The sequence below is a fragment of the Prunus dulcis genome, chromosome 3 (assembly GCF_902201215.1).
Source record: "Prunus dulcis chromosome 3, ALMONDv2, whole genome shotgun sequence".
NCBI classification, from domain to species: Eukaryota; Viridiplantae; Streptophyta; class Magnoliopsida; order Rosales; family Rosaceae; genus Prunus; species Prunus dulcis.
In genome coordinates this window covers 171,368-188,265 of record NC_047652.1, presented here as the reverse complement: position 1 = coordinate 188,265, position 16,898 = coordinate 171,368, and the positions used below count along the sequence as shown (strand labels likewise).

General features: G+C 39.4%; 4 protein-coding genes across 5 annotated transcripts; 1 reads left to right on the top strand and 3 right to left on the bottom strand.

The window, feature by feature from the left end:
* Positions 1-228: 228 nt before the first annotated feature.
* Positions 229-1,574, bottom strand: LOC117621481. The gene is made up of 5 exons (XM_034351984.1): positions 1,315-1,574; positions 1,162-1,209; positions 1,014-1,071; positions 608-898; positions 229-487 (listed from the first exon to the last, which is right to left on the bottom strand). Exons 1-5 carry the CDS (start codon positions 1,377-1,379, stop codon positions 362-364), a joined length of 588 nt encoding a protein of 195 aa, XP_034207875.1. The 5' UTR covers positions 1,380-1,574; the 3' UTR covers positions 229-361.
* Positions 1,575-4,114: 2,540 nt separating this feature from the next.
* Positions 4,115-8,260, top strand: LOC117620558 (probable polygalacturonase). The gene is made up of 7 exons (XM_034350658.1): positions 4,115-4,230; positions 4,585-5,146; positions 5,626-5,946; positions 6,318-6,438; positions 6,517-6,691; positions 6,838-6,908; positions 7,320-8,260. Exons 2-7 carry the CDS (start codon positions 5,129-5,131, stop codon positions 8,015-8,017), a joined length of 1,404 nt encoding a protein of 467 aa, XP_034206549.1. The 5' UTR covers positions 4,115-4,230; positions 4,585-5,128; the 3' UTR covers positions 8,018-8,260.
* Positions 8,261-8,616: 356 nt separating this feature from the next.
* Positions 8,617-11,392, bottom strand: LOC117622238 (protein S-acyltransferase 18). 2 transcript variants are annotated; one of them, XM_034352838.1, is made up of 9 exons: positions 11,187-11,392; positions 10,982-11,095; positions 10,543-10,872; positions 10,388-10,456; positions 10,241-10,312; positions 9,978-10,106; positions 9,815-9,895; positions 9,483-9,653; positions 8,617-9,369 (listed from the first exon to the last, which is right to left on the bottom strand). In XM_034352838.1, the coding sequence occupies exons 1-9, from the start codon at positions 11,232-11,234 to the stop codon at positions 8,860-8,862; spliced, it is 1,524 nt and encodes a 507-aa protein (XP_034208729.1). In that variant the 5' UTR covers positions 11,235-11,392; the 3' UTR covers positions 8,617-8,859. The 2 variants fall into 2 exon arrangements, with proteins under 2 accessions (XP_034208729.1, XP_034208730.1); XM_034352839.1 differs by having other exon boundaries at positions 8,617-9,363; positions 11,187-11,391.
* A 1,125-nt stretch (positions 11,393-12,517) lies between these two features.
* On the bottom strand, positions 12,518-15,605 carry LOC117622525 (probable WRKY transcription factor 47). Its single transcript, XM_034353232.1, has 5 exons — positions 15,204-15,605; positions 14,996-15,076; positions 14,658-14,813; positions 13,885-14,304; positions 12,518-13,605 (listed from the first exon to the last, which is right to left on the bottom strand). Exons 1-5 carry the CDS (start codon positions 15,501-15,503, stop codon positions 12,715-12,717), a joined length of 1,848 nt encoding a protein of 615 aa, XP_034209123.1. The 5' UTR covers positions 15,504-15,605; the 3' UTR covers positions 12,518-12,714.
* Positions 15,606-16,898: the final 1,293 nt, after the last annotated feature.

The window sequence follows — 16,898 nt, the reverse complement described above, 5'->3', positions numbered from 1 at the left end:
TGATTAGCTTAGTGCTGACGAAATTAGGGAAGGATCTTGATTGTACTGGATTTGGACTCCACGGAATCATGGGCAACAGGCAATGCGATTTCAATTTGGTTTTCAAGTAATGAATGTACTGCATTAAGAAGTTCTCCTGGCCTTTTGGTTGCCACTTGCCGCACAAATGGTTTAAGTGTGAAACAACCTTGTAGAGCTATGAAATTGAAGATTCCTCCAGACATCAAGTAATTCAAGAAATGGCCAGTAATATGTAACAAGTTAACTACAGAGTCAGTCATTCATATGATTATTTGGACAAGCCACTGGAACATGACCAAGGAAAGACTGCTTTCTTCAACATCTACAAAGAAAAGGAGGCTCATCTCTGGACTTGTCCATGTGCTGTTGTAAGCATTGGAGTCGAGTTGAGGCGTTCAATTCCGAGTTGAATTGTATTGCCGCGGAGAATTTCCTCAATAAGTTGATTGATGGCATTTCCTTTGGCCTGCAGACAATTTAGAATGTTTCAAAGGAAATGCTTTGAGTTGGAGCACAAAATAATAGAAATCTAAGTAAGAGGGGTTTGAAGTGACACAGAGAGGCATATATATAGACTATAGTTTACCTTAACTCCAATGGCAATGGCGGTTTTAAGTTGAACAAGTTGACCCAATCTTAAAGAAGCTCCCTTGTTATCTTTGAGAAAGATCAAGGGGACCTTCCTTGACAGGGCCAAGCTTGGCAGATGCTTTGACAGCCATCGTGGATTGCAATCAGAAGCTATCAGAACAGCCTGAAGCCCAATGTATGGTGCTTTAGTACGATTAGAAGCTAAGCTTGGCGCCACCATTGGTGTCACTGGTGGCATGCGTTCAAGGACACGAGTGACTTCATTCACCCCTATTGCAAATTGTTGCTACAAAAATATACAGAAAAAAGAAGAAGGTATCAGTTTATTATGAATGATCAAACACGAACACGTAATCAAGCATGCATATATGATATGATGATCTGAATCCAATTATACAAACCTTGAACCACATCTTTTCGGGTAAACAATTGCTATCAAGTCTTGCTGACTCTATCTTTCTGTGAAAAACAAAAATAGCATTCAAGTTAATATTTTAGATATTTTAATGGATAATATTGTATCAGTCAAAGTTCATAACATAACGTAACCTCTGAATTGATTGGAGCAGACGGTCGAGACGTTCCCCTTCATAGCAACTGCATGTAAACAAACAGAGATTAAGTCAACCTATTTGTCGTTAAAATAATTGGAACGCAAAAGGGCCACACACCCAACCCAACCCAAAGTAAGGACCCACGTACTCTTGGTCTTGAGACTTGGAAGCGTGGATGATGCGCCCTTTAGAGTCTTTGTTTCTGGGTGGCATGTTTACGCACACTGCCTGCTTGATGAAAGACCTCAACCAGCCTCCTCAACGTCTTTACCAAAACGGAAAAGAAAAAGAAGCGAAATTCTATACTGAGGGTGCCATAAGCCTCAATTCAATGCCCCAGTGGAAAGCGCCAAGCGCTGGGCCTACAGACTCAGAGATATTGGAGACCAACAAAAGGCACCAAATTACCGCTAGCGGGCCCAGAATCCTCTAAATATTGTCCTTGTCTCTCCTTAGTTTTAAATATAAACCATCTACATCTTCGGAAAGAAAATCTAAAGGCTAAAAATACCGCATCTCAGCTCATAGTGTTGTTATTAGTTCAAAAAGGACAGGTAAGGATATTTTAACCCTTCGTTTTTAGCCTTCTTGCAGTCTTGTGAGTGCGGAAAAAGAATTGTGAAATGTCAAAAAATTGTAAACTTCATTTCATAGAGATAGTAGCAGTGGAAATATTCCTTCCCCTTGACAGTATAGTCATGTTAAATGATAATATGTGTGCCAACGGAATTTGCTTAGTGAAAAATGGCTTTGACTTGTAGACAAGAGGTTTCAGGTTCGAATTCCATGGCATATTGGTTGTGCGTGTGAGAAACCTCTCTCCCCTGTAATTTAGACTATCACTTATATCAACAACAACCAAAAAAAAAAAAAAAAACATGTGTTAAAAAAATAAAAGATGTCATTAAAGTTTGCATGCATGTCATCTGTATCTAGATTCTACCCTCACTTGATACTACTACATAATAAGAATAGCCTCCACAGAAGTTTTCTCATATGAGGAAGAAATGTTAACAAAAGATGACATTTTCATAACAAAATGGCATTATGCATTGCCATTACTAAGGTTCACGTTAATGACAAATTTCCTTGCTTTGCCTGCTTCTAGCACCCTTGTACGCAACAAGTTCAATTATGAATTGATTGTCATTTATTAATGTTTTTTTTTCAAAGAGGGAAGAAAGTGTTGCAATTATGCAAGTCGACATCAGTGGAAAGACTTGAACAACGTAAGTTAAGGAGAAAGAGATGGTAAATCATGAAAAGAGTAGGTGAGCTGAGCTAGCATTCATGCGGTGGGAGTCAAATGACAGACATTGATATCATGCTTTAAAGTTTACAACCACCAATTTGTTCACTGGTTGTGTTTTGCTTGGGCTAATGTGGCATAGGATACCTCAATACTTTGGAAACCTCTGCTTGCCCTTTTTCAGAATGCTGCAGATTACGACCACACTTCCCTCTCTGTCTCTTTCTCTTGTCCGGGCCTTGAACCTTGTCCCCCTTTTTTTGGACAATTCTTTTCTCTCAAGTCTTCGTTGATGGCTTAAATTTCTATGAATTCCTAGTACTGCAACTACTTGATGGATTAATATTGCACATGAAATTTACATATAAACATAATACACAAGTCAAATTATGTTCCTTCATCTAAACACTTACTTTACCTTGTTAGGAAGGATTAAGAATAATTCAATTTGGCATGCTTGTCTGATACCTTAACATATAATATTTAATGTATAATAATAATAACAACCTCCTCAAGTGACAGAAGGTTATATACATAATAACTGGAAAACTCATCGAGTGAAATAGATGAAAAATTATCTATTAAGCCTTGTGTTATGAATCATGATTTAAGAGTTGGAAAACATAAATTATATGAGACTCTGCAGACAGTGAAAATGTGATTGCTGTCTTGGTAGCTTGTTCTGTTTCTGATTTTGCTAGGAGTGGACAATAAATAAAAGAGTGAATTGGTAAAATTGACCGAACTAGATAGTTTGGTTCCGTTTTTATTTTAACTTTTGTCTATGTTTATATTCAAACTAAACCAAACCAGCTTGAACTGGTCTGGGTACGATTTCAATTCTCCTATGATTGAGAAAACCGAACAGAACCAGTCCCTACCCATTTTTTAAAAAAACATTACAGTAGTATTAGTATCCCCTTATATACAATCATATTTTTCTCCTAACCCTAGTGCAAATGGCACCCTCTCTCATGTCTCTCATCTATATCTCAACTCTTTCATCGTCATCGTAGATCTAAGAACTGATCTCACTCCTCAAAATAGAGTGTCTTTCACTCCATATCTGAGCAAATCTCACCTCTCCAGCCAAACCCCTGCCTCTACACTCCGAGCAAAACATGAAATGGACAAATCTGACGAATGGACCAAAAAGGGTGTGATTTGGCTCTGTTAACATCACGCAAGTTCAAGGGAACCAATCTGAACCGAAAGTGTGACTACAATTTAGTCGGCCAAACCGAATTGTACTCGCCCCTAATTTTTACTTAATTTCTTTCACTGATTCACTAATCATATAAACCTTTTTTTTTTTTGGCCAGACTAATCATATAAACCATTGAACTACTATTTTCTTGTGAGTTAAAGTAAATGTTTACAAAAAATTAATTTTCAAACCATGAACAAAAAGATAATAAATTCCAGGTCAAAATCCCAATTGGGTCCAATTGCAGGAAGCACAAGTTTTAAATGAAGGAAGTGAAAATGGAAATGAGGATTAGACAAGAGAGTATGAGGAGCGTGAGCAATGGCAAAGTGGCAAGCAAAAGGAGAGTGTATGTCAGTTGGTTTTGCTTGGTTAATCCGCCAAACGAGTCACGGTGTTTGGCCTTGTAACTTGTAATCTTTATTTGTAATTAGTATTTGTTGCCCTGAAAAAAATCAAAATCAAAATCAAAATCGAAAACAAAAACCCCAGTAGGCAGCAGCAGCATGCGGTGGTCCAGGTCCAGCAGGCATCCACCACCAGCCTAATACCCCAATCCCTGGGCTTGTAGCCTGACTTTTGTTCGTATCCGATGTCGCACGTTGCAGGTATGAAACTCTAATTAAAGTTTAAACTCCCAAAAAAAAGCTATGAACTGTGTTCATATTATTTACTACTTGTTACAAGTACAGACAAAAACTACAAGAAACAACAACAACAACAGAAAAAGAGAGAGACTTTTCAAAAGAGAAAATCATTCATGAGCAAACAAATGGAATTTAATTTCTCAGTCTTTGACTGGTAAATTCAATGATCCTCTAAGTTTGTCACATGAATTTAGATGTGCATGAGCATGACAGAGACACCATCTATCACCATGCCAAGATCAATGGTGCAAATTAAGCTTTATTCTTGATGATGAATTTCTGAAACTCTCTCTCTCTCTCTTCCCTCTTGTTCAGCAGGAACCAGGAAAAAGCCAGTGTCAGTGACACAGTGGGCGTGGGTGCTCCCAAAAATATACTAAGAATCAGAAGCACAACACCCCAGCCTCCTTTTCTTTTCTGGGTAGCCTCCAGTTTTCATCAAAACTTGCTACTGCTCTGCTTTGAGTCTCTGACACAGAGAAGGAGAAAGTGACGTATTGGAGAAGCTCAAGTCAACAAAAGCACAGGGGACCTACTGCTTAATTTTTGGCGGGCAGCAACGGTCACTTTCAATGATTTTATGTGGGTGGTGGTGGCTTTCTCCCTGACCCATCTACTCACTCTCTGTCACACACTTGCTTTGCCTGTTTGGCTTAGTTTGCCTATTTTACCTATTGCCCGTGATCTTCTCAGTTTGATCTTTCATTTCATTTTTAACCAACCCTCTCAAGCTTTCTCCTTTTCGTCTCTCTGCCTTTGCTTGTTGCTTGTTTGATCACAAGGAAGGAGATTGAGCTGAGGCGGACACAGGCTTTCTCAAGCTGCTTGGGCTGTAACGGCAAAAGCAGATCTCAATCATATGAGGAGATCTTCTACTGTGAGTTACTTTTACAGATCATTTGATTTCTCCCTTCTTCTGGTTATATAAAATTTCCCTTTCCTTTTTTTCTTTCTCAAAATGGTTGCTACTTTTGTTTAGAGTTTGAAACAAACATGATGTTCTTGGATTAATTAGTAGCATGTATCAGAGAGAGACTTGATTCATCTGGTTTCTGGCTCAATTAAATATGAACAAATGCCAAGATCTAATTTAGCATAGATGGTCTCTCTGTAATCTAAAAACTTGAAATTTACAACTTGGTGTCCTAAAATGCAAAAAAATCAGGCTCTTTCCATCTCAAATTGTTGTACATCTGCCTTACTTTTTTTTTCCTTGGCCTTTTGAGCTGCTAGATCAACATACCTTGACTAAAACCAATAACTGCATATCAAAAGGCCTATCAAGGCTGAACACTCAGATTCTATAGTTGACCAGCTTTGGCACTAATCTATGTCCAAAATAAATACATGTTTCAGCTGGTGGATGTGTTTCTCCTACTTGCATTGTTCAGTGGTGCTCCATGGGCTGTCAAGGGCAGTCCACATTGCAGCAAACGGGCCAACTCAGGAGAAATTCGACCTCACAGTGTCACTATCACTGAATTTGGCGCTGTTGGAGACGGGGTCGCTCTCAACACAAAAGCCTTTCAGAATGCCATCTTCTATCTCAATTCCTTCACAGACAAGGGTGGGGCCAAGCTTTTTGTCCCAGCTGGCCGGTGGTTGACAGGAAGCTTCCATCTCATCAGCCATCTAACCTTGTGGTTGGATAAAGATGCAGAAATTCTTGGATCAACGGTAATCTTTCACCCTCTTTCCAAAAGTTAAAAGATGCAATAAAGACTTTGGCTGATTAATTGCAATCTGCCCTCTTTGGATACATTTGTCCGCCCTCTTTTGATTCGTTTTGGCAACAATTAATCTAAAATAGGCTCCTTAATACAATGTACTGTAAGAACCTAATTCACAATCCCACAGATAGAATATTGTCCATACCAGAGAGATCTTGTCTGAAATGTAAGCATTACTGCTAGTCCCAAGGGGTAACTATTTTCAATCTCCGGATAAGAGTTGAGCTCCAAATTCAGTAAGGTAGTGCCATGACCATGTGGGCACAGGACTAATATTTTAGCTCATAATACTCAGTAACTTCTTCTGGAATGTTCCAGAACTCTGATGACTGGCCAGTTGTTGAACCTTTACCATCATATGGTCGAGGAAGGGAGTTGACAGGTGGAAGACATCAAAGTCTCATTTATGGACGCAATTTGACGGATGTTATCATAACAGGTTGGTAATATAAGATGAGAAATCGTCTCACATGTGCATTTTGCTTGATTTATTGATGTTGCTGTTCTCCTCATGCAGGTGATAATGGGACTATCGATGGCCAAGGCAGCATCTGGTGGAATTGGTTCCATAACAAAACCCTGAATTACACAAGGCCCCATTTGGTGGAATTGATGAACTCAACTGGGATTGTGATCTCAAACCTGACCTTCCTAAATTCACCATTTTGGACCATTCACCCTGTATATTGCAGGTTAGTTTTAGCCACAAGGATTGAATAACATTTCTCTTCCTTGTTTGGTAGATTTCAAGTGTTTTCAGTATCATATTAAAACTAAGGAAAAAGGGAAGCTTTTATGAATTAGAGGGAGAGTTGAGACTGTTTTTCTGGATGAACAGCCATGTAACTGTCCAGAATGTGACAATCATTGCTCCTCCAAAGTCACCAAACACGGATGGGATTGATCCAGGTGAATCACCAAAATCTCCCTTTCTATGTGAAGATAACATTTCTTTTTCTTGTTTCATTTACATATACGAATTACTCATGGTTGGTCTTGTCATATAACTCTGTCTAAACCTGAAGGGTCCCAAAATCCACTCATGGTTGTTTGTAAACGCTTATAGAGCAAAACACTAATAGTTTTGCATGCGTGGATCAAATGTTAATCCTTACCCTTAAATGTGAATACTGGCATATCTTTCATTGTTGTGGATTCCTCATTCTCCCACTTGAAAATTGCTTAGTGTCAAATAAGCACATAATACACTTTCACTCCTGACCAACTGCGTCAATTTTAAACTATGTTTTAGCTTCATTTAGTAGTTGTAAACTATAAGCAAACAATTTTGTTCTTACCCGTCCATTTTGATGCATCCAGACTCTTCTGATAATGTCTGCATTGAAGATTGTTATATTAGCACTGGTGATGATCTGATAGCGATCAAAAGTGGATGGGATGAGTATGGTATTTCATATGGTCGTCCCAGTAGAAACATTATCATTCGTAGGATTACTGGGAAAACTGAAACAAGCGCAGGAATTGCGATTGGAAGTGAGATGTCTGGAGGTGTGTCAGAAGTTCATGCAGAAAACCTCCATTTTTTCAATTCTAAGACAGGTATCAGAATAAAGACCTCCCCAGGAAGGGGTGGCTATGTGAAAAATATCTTTGTATCGAACGTGACCTTGGATGGTATAGATATAGCTATAAGGTTCACCAGTCACTACGGGGAGCACCCAGATGAGTTTTATGACCCAAATGCCCTCCCTATTATAGAGCAAATTACTTTTAAAGATTTCGTAGGAAAGAATATCAAAACTGCAGGTCTCCTAGAGGGTTTAGAAGGTGACACTTTTCTGGACATTTGCTTATCCAATATTACTCTTAATGTGACCTCAAAGTCTCCATGGAAATGCTCTTCTATTCAAGGATATTCTGACTTAGTTTCTCCAGAAACTTGTGAGCCTCTCAAGGAGAGAATCTCCCCTGAGCATTACTTGGATTGTTACTATCTATCTGATCACATATGGATTTCAAGTAATCAAAACAAAGGTGTTCAGTTTCTGGCTTGGTAGATTCATGAAAGTTGCCTTCTGTGAATGTTGAAAAAAATCGATTCTTGCCATTTCTCAGTGCAACAGCCAATTACATAGCTGGAGGATATAATTGCGCGACATAAGAAGTTGAGTGGAGTTGCCAATTTGTGGTTTGTACCTTGCGGGATGGTATTAAGAGAATGAGTATATCTTGTAAGTTTGTGTGCAGTAACAAATAATTGAGTGATTTTGTCATAAATTGGAAATAGAAAGATTTTGTAATTTCAAAACACGCTTTTTTCCCTCTTGCTTTTCAAGTTATACAATGGAAAGAAATTAACACACACACACACACACACACACAAAGCACTTCTCATGTTGCCGGGTCCAGGGTGCATCTCATCTGCAAATGTGATGTTGTCATATTCATTACCATCCAAATGATCAGAGAACTAACATCATCTTAAAGGCAAATTTCTTCAACTTCATTGAAGCAACATTCCAGCATCTATTCTTGTTGAACACTAACAGATACAAATGTTAAACATTAAATAAAATAACACTGCTGACTACTCCAGAAAAAAGCTTTGCGCACGCACAAGAGCTTGGTGATGAATCCAAATTCTAGGAAATTTCAGTTTGATGCAGGGCAATATGTATACCGTCAACTTGCATTTCCATGGAAGTAAAATTACATTGAATGGGCATTACCATAAAACAAAAACAAAAGTTACATTCAATGGGTGGTGTAATAATTTTAACAATGCATGTAAACGTTAGTCTCCGAAAAAGAAATCCACATATGATATCAAGAGCACACAGGCGATGAATGATTCTTCTCAAAGGCTGAGAATCTAGATTTTTGTTTTAACACCCCTTCCCTATCTTGGGGATGCCTCAGTACCGTCCTTCTTTATAACAGAACATAGAACCTGCCTTGAGATGTAGGTCTCCAGCTCTCTGGACACCTCTGTCAATTTCAAGTCAAAATTGTTTCTGTACTTTTGCTTTGGCGATGGTACAATGCCAGAGAACATTGTTGATGAACCAGAAAACCGCCTTCTTGGGCTTGGAAACCTTCCCGGTGACCCTGGCATCCACCCTTTGGATATAAGAGGTGTTAAGCCTGATCCTGCTGTGGCCGTGTTTTTATCTGTGAGTGGTCCACATTTTGTCTCCAATGGTAGTGGTTTCAGTGAATCCTCTTCTGTAGGAGGCTTCTGTTTCACAATCCTTTCTCTGGCCTTCTCTGCTGCTATCAGTGCTTTCTCCTTGCTCAACTTTATCAGTCTCCACGGGTCAATGCTGACACGGAAGCCTTGTTTCACTGTTGAGGTGGACGGCTGAGGATCTCCGTCAATTCTTATGGACAGCCTTCTGGTGTTCTGAAACTTAGAATGTCAATTTATACAATAAGTTAGGCAGATGGACTTGTGTGCCTTCCCAAATCTGAAGAAACATAATTATGGAAGGCTGTATGCCTGTATAAGATATGTGACTGTACCTGAGTTACCCCTCGTCCTCTGCATATAAACCGTGATATGAATGATGGCTTTTCAGGTGAATCAAAATCACTACTCAAGTCTGAGGAGAAATCTGAATCATCAAATGGATCCATTTCTATAGATTGGCTCTCCTCTTTCATTGCCAGGATATAGTCATATGTTCTCATTCCCTGCAGCAGGAATATATTGTGCACAACATTTTAGTGAGAAGGTGGAGCAGGTTTTACCAATTTCGCCTCATGAGATACTACACTACAATGCTACTGTGAAACTGGCAATTGGCGAACGAAAAGGAGCGTTGGGTTATTGGCAGATTAGAATTGCGAAGTACCTTCCGTATTAGAACCACATGAAAGAAAAAAAGCTGTCCCATTGCTGCTGAACCATAAGCTATCATTAAAGTTAGCAAGACCTGCAAGATTTTGATGGAGTTAAAATGAGTATATGAGTGAAGATTGCTGCAATGGAAAGTTGAGACAACGTTAACTAACTACCGATATCGTTGCAAGAATGCCTCTTGGGAAGTCTACGTAGAGTTTCCTCTTCAGCTCCTGCTCTATTCCATTTTTATCTACGAAGCACCTGACGAATATTGCAATTGCAGTTGCTCCTTCTATGATTAGCTGTGTCAGCAGAAGAGTAATTTTGTTTATCATGGACTTGGTGAACAAGAGGTGAAGCAAACAGATTGAAATCTCAACTTGTTGACTGAGTTTTAATTCTCAAAGAAGCTAAAGAGACAAAACATGGAACTTACCAATAACAGAACGAAAATCATGAGGAGAATAAATGTGGTGTAATTCTTTTTCCCGACGCAGTTGTTTAACCACTGGAAAAGAAAAACAATTGAATTTGAATGTGTTCTCAAAATGAATACGAAGCAAACAAGGATAGGATTTCTCACCCTGCAGTGGTGATCAAAGCCATCAACACAACGGTTGCAGGTCCTGCAGTGTTTGCTGTGTTTTTTCACCTGAAAATAGAATTATATTATAGAAATACGAAATCAATGTGATGTTCGTGTACTGACGTGAGAGTGAGATAAGCTCGTAACCTTACCTCAAAATCGCAGAGTGCGCAGAAGGAGATGTCGTCTTCCCTTAAATCGGGAGAGACCGCGTCTTCTTTCATGAGGACAAAGGGAAATGGGAGCAATGGATCCAACTGAGCGCCGGTCTTCCACGGATCGAGATACCTCCTCCTTATGAAAGTCCTGAGGATCTTTCTCTCCATTCTTCTAAAGAACCTCACTATAATCTGCCCCAAAATGAACCCGTAATTGAGCTTTGGATAGCCTTTGCGAGCTTTAGGTTTCTTCTTCCTAAGGCTGGTTTTGTCAGTTGGGTCAGTGGCTGTGCACCTTATGAACAGGAACATGACTGAAACAGCCTGAATTTCAATATGAGAATTCAGATGTCAACTTGAGCTTAAGCTAATATTGATATAAACTTGAGCAAGGTATGTATATAAGAGAAGAGTAGAGAGTAGTATAAAGTACCACAAAGGAAAAGATTGTGGTAACTGTGATTTCGGCTATTCTGTTTCCCAGGAAAAGTCCAAAGAATGTATAGAAGGACACCACAAGAAAACTGTAAACTGCAATTCCCACAATCTGCATTGCATTCAAATGCATTTTGTTTTAGATAGACTGATAGAGGTCTTTGTCTGCAACCAAACCAAACCAAACCAAACCAGAAAAATACCTGCAAAGGGTGGAAAGGGCGTTGCCAGCCATGGCGTCTCCTATTCATTTGTCTTACCAACAAACAACGGCACTAGCTAATTTGCAAATTGTGAATGCTCTTCTTCTCCAAACAAAAACACTGACTGACTTTCTCTTTCTTTCTAATCCCAATCTTCTTCTTGTTGTTGTTTTGTTTACCTCACACTATCTCAACGGTCGACTATGGTGGCTTGGCTTGGCTTTTGAAATTTGAAATTTGCTGGCCCCACTCCCATCCCCTTCTTCTCCCTCTCGGTAATTATAATGAGTCCTAAAGTCTGTGTGGCGTGGGGGGCCCACTCCTGGCTGCAATGCAATGCGGGGCCTCACTTCTCCGTTCCGTTGTTTCTTTCGTGGGCTTCTATATTATTACTTGGGTTGGGATTGGGAGTTTGAGCGCGCTCCTTGACTTAAAAAACCCTGCCCCTGCCCCTGCCCCTGACCCTGACTCTGACCCTGCCCAACCCAAAATATAATAAAGCTAGAAACGAACTTTTTCCTTTTCTTGGTCAATAAAATCCCTCAGTGTGTGCTTGTCTATGCTATGAGTTCAATTCAATCATGCATCACCTTTCTTTTGATCCCTTTCAGGGAGGTACGTAATCAAACTGGTTGTGATTTCAATAGTAAACACTTCAATTACGCTCCAATTTTATTTTTATTCTAATTTTAGATCGTTAGTAAACATTTTAATCGAGTACTACATATCTTTTTTTCTTGTGGAACTGAAAAATAAGCTCTAATAATGGGTCTTAATTTTTAACTTTAAAAAATTTGTGATCCAAATGAGTGAAAAAATATGGAGACCTAATTGAAATATGGACCAAACTACGTACCATGACAAACGTAATATTCTTAGCCTATTAAAAAAAAATATTATAACTTTAGAGATTACTAAAGGCTGTCTTTTACTTATAGAGATTGGCGCATCAACGACATTGACATATATACATATATCAAACCTAAACACTAGAAGAAAACAACATTAATAGTGGCACAAGAGGGAGGCTAACTGCACTATCCAATGAGCACCGATAATGCAGTTAGGCATCCCATTCCATGCCCCATATGTATCCATGGCCATGAACAATGTTTTCTTGTAGTGAAATTCAAGATAAAAACTCCAGAATTCTTGGGCAGAAAAAATTTGAATATGTAACATCTTCATTATACTCTATCATCTCATTCTTTATATATAATTAACCTTTTATTATGTACAAGGATGATCAGTAATACAACTCGTATAAGCATAATTCACATTTATATCTACAGGTGCGAAACAATATCTAAGCACAACTCGACTCCCAAACATGAACAATGAATGTATCTATTAAAACCGAGCTATATGTATGCATTTTAGATAGAGCAGCAAAGGCCACAAACAACACCCGATCTCCGAACAGCCAGTTGAAATTAAGTTCATGGCATATAACACCCTCATGAATCTAAGATGGATTGAAAACAAAACATAGCTAGCTAGTGACCCAACAGGACATATGAGTAAATGATTAGTTGGTGGAGAAAGTGGTGCAGGACCGAGGAAGCTGTGGGGATACAGGCTGTAATGATCCGGGTCGAACCCCAATATTAGCACTAGGAGGAGGGGAATTATTGGTACTTGCAACTACTCCTCTAGCTGCATTATTATTAGCGATGTCTCCATCATTAATATTAATGCCCCCTTGATGGCCCTGGTGGGGGCGGGGTGCCGCCATAATAGTTGAGATGGCCTCAGCTAGGGCTGCAGTGAAATTGGGGTCAGAAGCAATGGCTGCACTAACAGTCTCAATCATGCCACTAGAATGAGTACTAGTACTACGTTGGCCGCCTGATAGCGACAGTCCAGCAGATGGTGGGGGTGCCTTGTAATTAGGAGGGAAATACATCGGGGCTTGGATGGGATGCCCCAGCCCACCCATAAGCTGGTGATAACCATGCAAAGGCAGAGGAAATGTGGATGAGGAAGGTGGAGGGATTCGGTGGAATTGCTGCATGGGGCTCTGAGTCAAGTCCAGCGTGATGGTGGGAAATGGTGCAGAGGCTGATAATGTAGCCATGGACGAAGCGAAGAAGGGCAGCTGGGAATTAGAGAAGAAGCCAGAATTTGCTAGATGATGATGATGATATTGGTGAGCTTCCTTGCTTGTAGTTGAACCTGATAGCAGCATGGCAGCTGCTGCCGACGTGGTGTTGGCCATGGCTGTGGCTGCTGGAGGCAGAGGGTGGCTGTGATTACCTTCATAAGTGGTTATGAGAATGGTTTTGTCCTCGGCCAATCTTTGCACCTGTTTGCGAACGGGGCATCCAATGGCCATACTACAACGGTAGTAAGCACGTGGGCAAGGGTTACCCTTTGCCATCTTTTGACCGTATTTCCTCCATTGACATCCATCGCTAATCTGCATATATTTATTTCCACAAACATTTGCAAATTAAGAAACCATTAGTTGCTGGATTCATATCACAAGTCAATTGAAGTCACACATTGTCAAACTGTCTTGCTATGCTAGCTAGACTGTGAATATGAACCATTGATGTGGTCGAAATTCACAATATTGCAACATGATTAGCATTTGTATGTAATATAAGTTTAGCAATAGAATGATTGAGTTCATGTGCAAAACTCTCATATATGCATGTATATATTTAGTTGAGTACAAGTGGTTCAATGTACATACCATAGGAGCTTCTGATCTCGCTCGTACGGAAACCCTTGCCTTCCTAAAAGGAACTTGATCAGCCACTGGAACTTGATCAGTACTACGATTGGGCTCATCATTATCATCATCTAATAAATGGGGATCGCCACTTTTACTGGTATAATTAGGGGACCCCAAACACTGAGATGACCGGTCAAGAGCTTCTTCCGCACAATTAATATTAGTTTGCAGCCTCCTCTGATATTGGTCACGCTCCGTTGACATCACCTCTATATTCAAATTTGATGGAGCAAATAATGAGAAGGCTTCATGATCAGCCGGTGTCTTTCCAGAAGAATAGGCAACTGATGGATCGCGGACATGGTCTATTGCAGCAGCTGCAGATGGCCGTGGATCCATGAATTGTCTGGCCAACATGCCATTTGCCTCACACTTAATCTGTTGTTCAAGAAACCATGCCTTAGGTACTGTTGTGATCAAATATTAACTTCATATTCTTTATCTCTATGCTGGAGTACTGGTTTTACAATGTTGTTGACTTTTTAATAGAATAATGTGGAGTGCACATCATGTTCATATAGGTATTATACATATTGATCTCAAGCACGAAACCAATATATATGGGTAATGGACATTAGAACACCTCCGCACTTGCCGTAACAGGCCTAAACCCCGATATATTAATCCTGTCAATTCATAATTTTATATATAAGAGGATCATGTTGATCACGTATATGCGATAGCTCTAGGGAGGGGACAAGATTAAAAGTAAAAGTATAAACTTAATATACCGGTTCTCGTAGTCTGTTTTGTGCCTGTTTCTGCATTGCTATGAGTAGCTGAGCTTGCAACTGGCTGTAACTTTTGGTCATTTGGTCTAACATGGTTTTGAGCTCGCCATTTTCTTCATGTAGCCGCTCTAACTCAACTTGAAGACTAGTCATCAGCTGATGAAAAGTTACCAAGTTACGATTTAATAGTATCAACAATTAATTAAGATAATTGGAAATTAATTAGAAAACATATATGAGAGAGAAACATCAAATTCTGAAATGAATCGCGCCCCGGAAATTTATAATAAAAAAACACAGCCACATGTAAATAAATATGTGGTAAGACTAATCAATACCTTGTTATTGGAATTTTGATGAATATCACTGGCAGATGTTGATGAAATTCCGGAATTTAGAGTGAGGAGATTCAATCCTGTCTGGCCATGGATGATATATAATAATTTGTGAGTAGTGATGATGGTAATTAGGTGGGTTTTGTTTAGATATAGATATATAAGATGATATATAAAAGAAAAGAACAATAAAAAGGAAGTATAATCTTACGTTAACAGCCGGAGGATTATTGTTGCAGTCTTGTTGGGGTTGACGACGGGGCTCCTCATCATCATCAGCATCATCATTCATGATATTATTATCGGAAAAGAAATCCATTTCTTTGATTTCTTTGGTTTGTCTGAAAAGTTGTTTGATTGGGATTGGGATTGGGATTGAGGGGTTGCTGCTACTAGTGTTGTTGGTAGCGTCAACAAGTAGACCATCATCGGAAACATTAAAGGAGCAATCGGAGACGGAGTGGTGGAAGAGTTTGGAGCTTATATGATGACGACGGCCTTGTTTTTCCATGACTGCTATACGTACCGCAGATGACTTGCAACGCCCAGCTACCCACCTTTTCAATTTCAACCAACAATAAATAAAAGTATATCTATATATTGTGAGCCTTCTTTTGTCAAAATGAAATTTCCAACTTCCAAGTAATGGATATCCATAAGAGAGAGACTAGGACTTGAGAGAGAGAGAGAGAGAGAGAGAGAGAACTCCTTAGAAGGGGTCCATTCGTCCATATGGAAAAATAATAAAATTATTAAAGAAATTAGGCTTATTATTATTGAGGCCTAGACTACAACAGCCGTTTTTTTCCTTTCTTTTTCCTTTCGAGGGATAAATGACGTCACCCTTGAGCTAAGGGTGTAGGTGGCTGGTTTCAACCACCACAAGGAAAGGGAAGCCGCTGCAGCGCGGAGGAGGAGGAGGAGGAGGAGGGAAGGGTGAGAGTGTGAGGTTAATTTCAACTTGAAATATATATATACACACGTTATCTCTCCAACTCTTAATATAGTAATTAAGGAAGCTGTGGGAGATGAGTCACCAATCCTCAAACGGAGTCACAGACGGTGGTTAGACCGAAGAAAAGAATTAAGTCCTACTGAAAATGAAAACATATATATATATATATATATATACAAATTACAACACCTAATCCCACTGACTTCGAATTCCAACCTCATTCAGCCAACCCCTCACGTCTGCAATGCTCTCTCTCTCTCTCTCTCTCTCCGTCCTTCAGCCTCGGCTTATACATAGTTATAGTAATAGCATTTTAACAGCCAAGACTATCCTCACTTTATGGTTGGGGGGTCAGTCTAATCAATACTGCCATGCTTTGTCAAAGCTGTAGATATCAAAGCTAGTTAGATGAAAATTTTGACTTGTAGGAATTAATGGACTAGGGTTTACCCATATTAGTTATTAGTATATCCACTAGATTAGAATGCTCCACCTACTCCATCTTCGTTAATTTGCTCCAATATTTACTTGCTTCATCGACATTAATGTATGCCTTTATCTTAATTGATTTTACCTATAATTTCCTCTACTCGATCGCCCAAGTCAATCCTCATTCTGCCCAACATTCTACACCTCTACACTTCACATAATATAATATACCCAACCTTCTACATATCAGAATTGGTTGGTTTACTTTCCTTTAATCCCTAGATTTCCAAGATTACTACTAGCACCGCCCACCTCTTTGGCTTAAATTTATAATTAAATAGCCAACTACAACACTTAACTCCAGTTAATGTCCAAAAATGAATTCAACTCAGAAGTAGGCATGCCTTCGGTCTGGAGCGTTCTACGACATGTGTGGGATGAATCTACAAAAGGAGAGAGAAAAGGTGAAGACTTTAGGCACTTGTGTGGTACTGGCCGAAACCTCTTCAATGCTTAAATTAG

Excerpts from the sequence above, each read along its gene's own strand:
- LOC117621481 (XM_034351984.1), bottom strand. The coding sequence starts at position 1,379 with ATGCCACCCAGAAACAAAGACTCTAAAGGGCGCATCATCCACGCTTCC. Across the intron at positions 899-1,013 it reads CCGAAAAGATGTGGTTCAAG|CAACAATTTGCAATAGGGGT; the intron begins GTTTGTATAATT and ends ATATTTTTGTAG. Across the intron at positions 488-607 it reads CCATTGCCATTGGAGTTAAG|GCCAAAGGAAATGCCATCAA; the intron begins GTAAACTATAGT and ends AATTGTCTGCAG.
- LOC117620558 (XM_034350658.1), top strand. Across the intron at positions 5,947-6,317 it reads CAGAAATTCTTGGATCAACG|AACTCTGATGACTGGCCAGT; the intron begins GTAATCTTTCAC and ends GGAATGTTCCAG. Across the intron at positions 6,692-6,837 it reads ATTCACCCTGTATATTGCAG|CCATGTAACTGTCCAGAATG; the intron begins GTTAGTTTTAGC and ends CTGGATGAACAG.
- LOC117622238 (XM_034352838.1), bottom strand. The coding sequence starts at position 11,234 with ATGAATAGGAGACGCCATGGCTGGCAACGCCCTTTCCACCCTTTGCAG. Across the intron at positions 10,313-10,387 it reads GCTTTGATCACCACTGCAGG|TGGTTAAACAACTGCGTCGG; the intron begins GTGAGAAATCCT and ends TTTCTTTTCCAG. Across the intron at positions 9,654-9,814 it reads ATGTGGTTCTAATACGGAAG|GGAATGAGAACATATGACTA; the intron begins GTACTTCGCAAT and ends TTCCTGCTGCAG.
- LOC117622525 (XM_034353232.1), bottom strand. The coding sequence starts at position 15,503 with ATGGAAAAACAAGGCCGTCGTCATCATATAAGCTCCAAACTCTTCCAC. Across the intron at positions 15,077-15,203 it reads ATAATCCTCCGGCTGTTAAC|ACAGGATTGAATCTCCTCAC; the intron begins GTAAGATTATAC and ends ATCCATGGCCAG. Across the intron at positions 13,606-13,884 it reads CGAGATCAGAAGCTCCTATG|ATTAGCGATGGATGTCAATG; the intron begins GTATGTACATTG and ends AAATATATGCAG.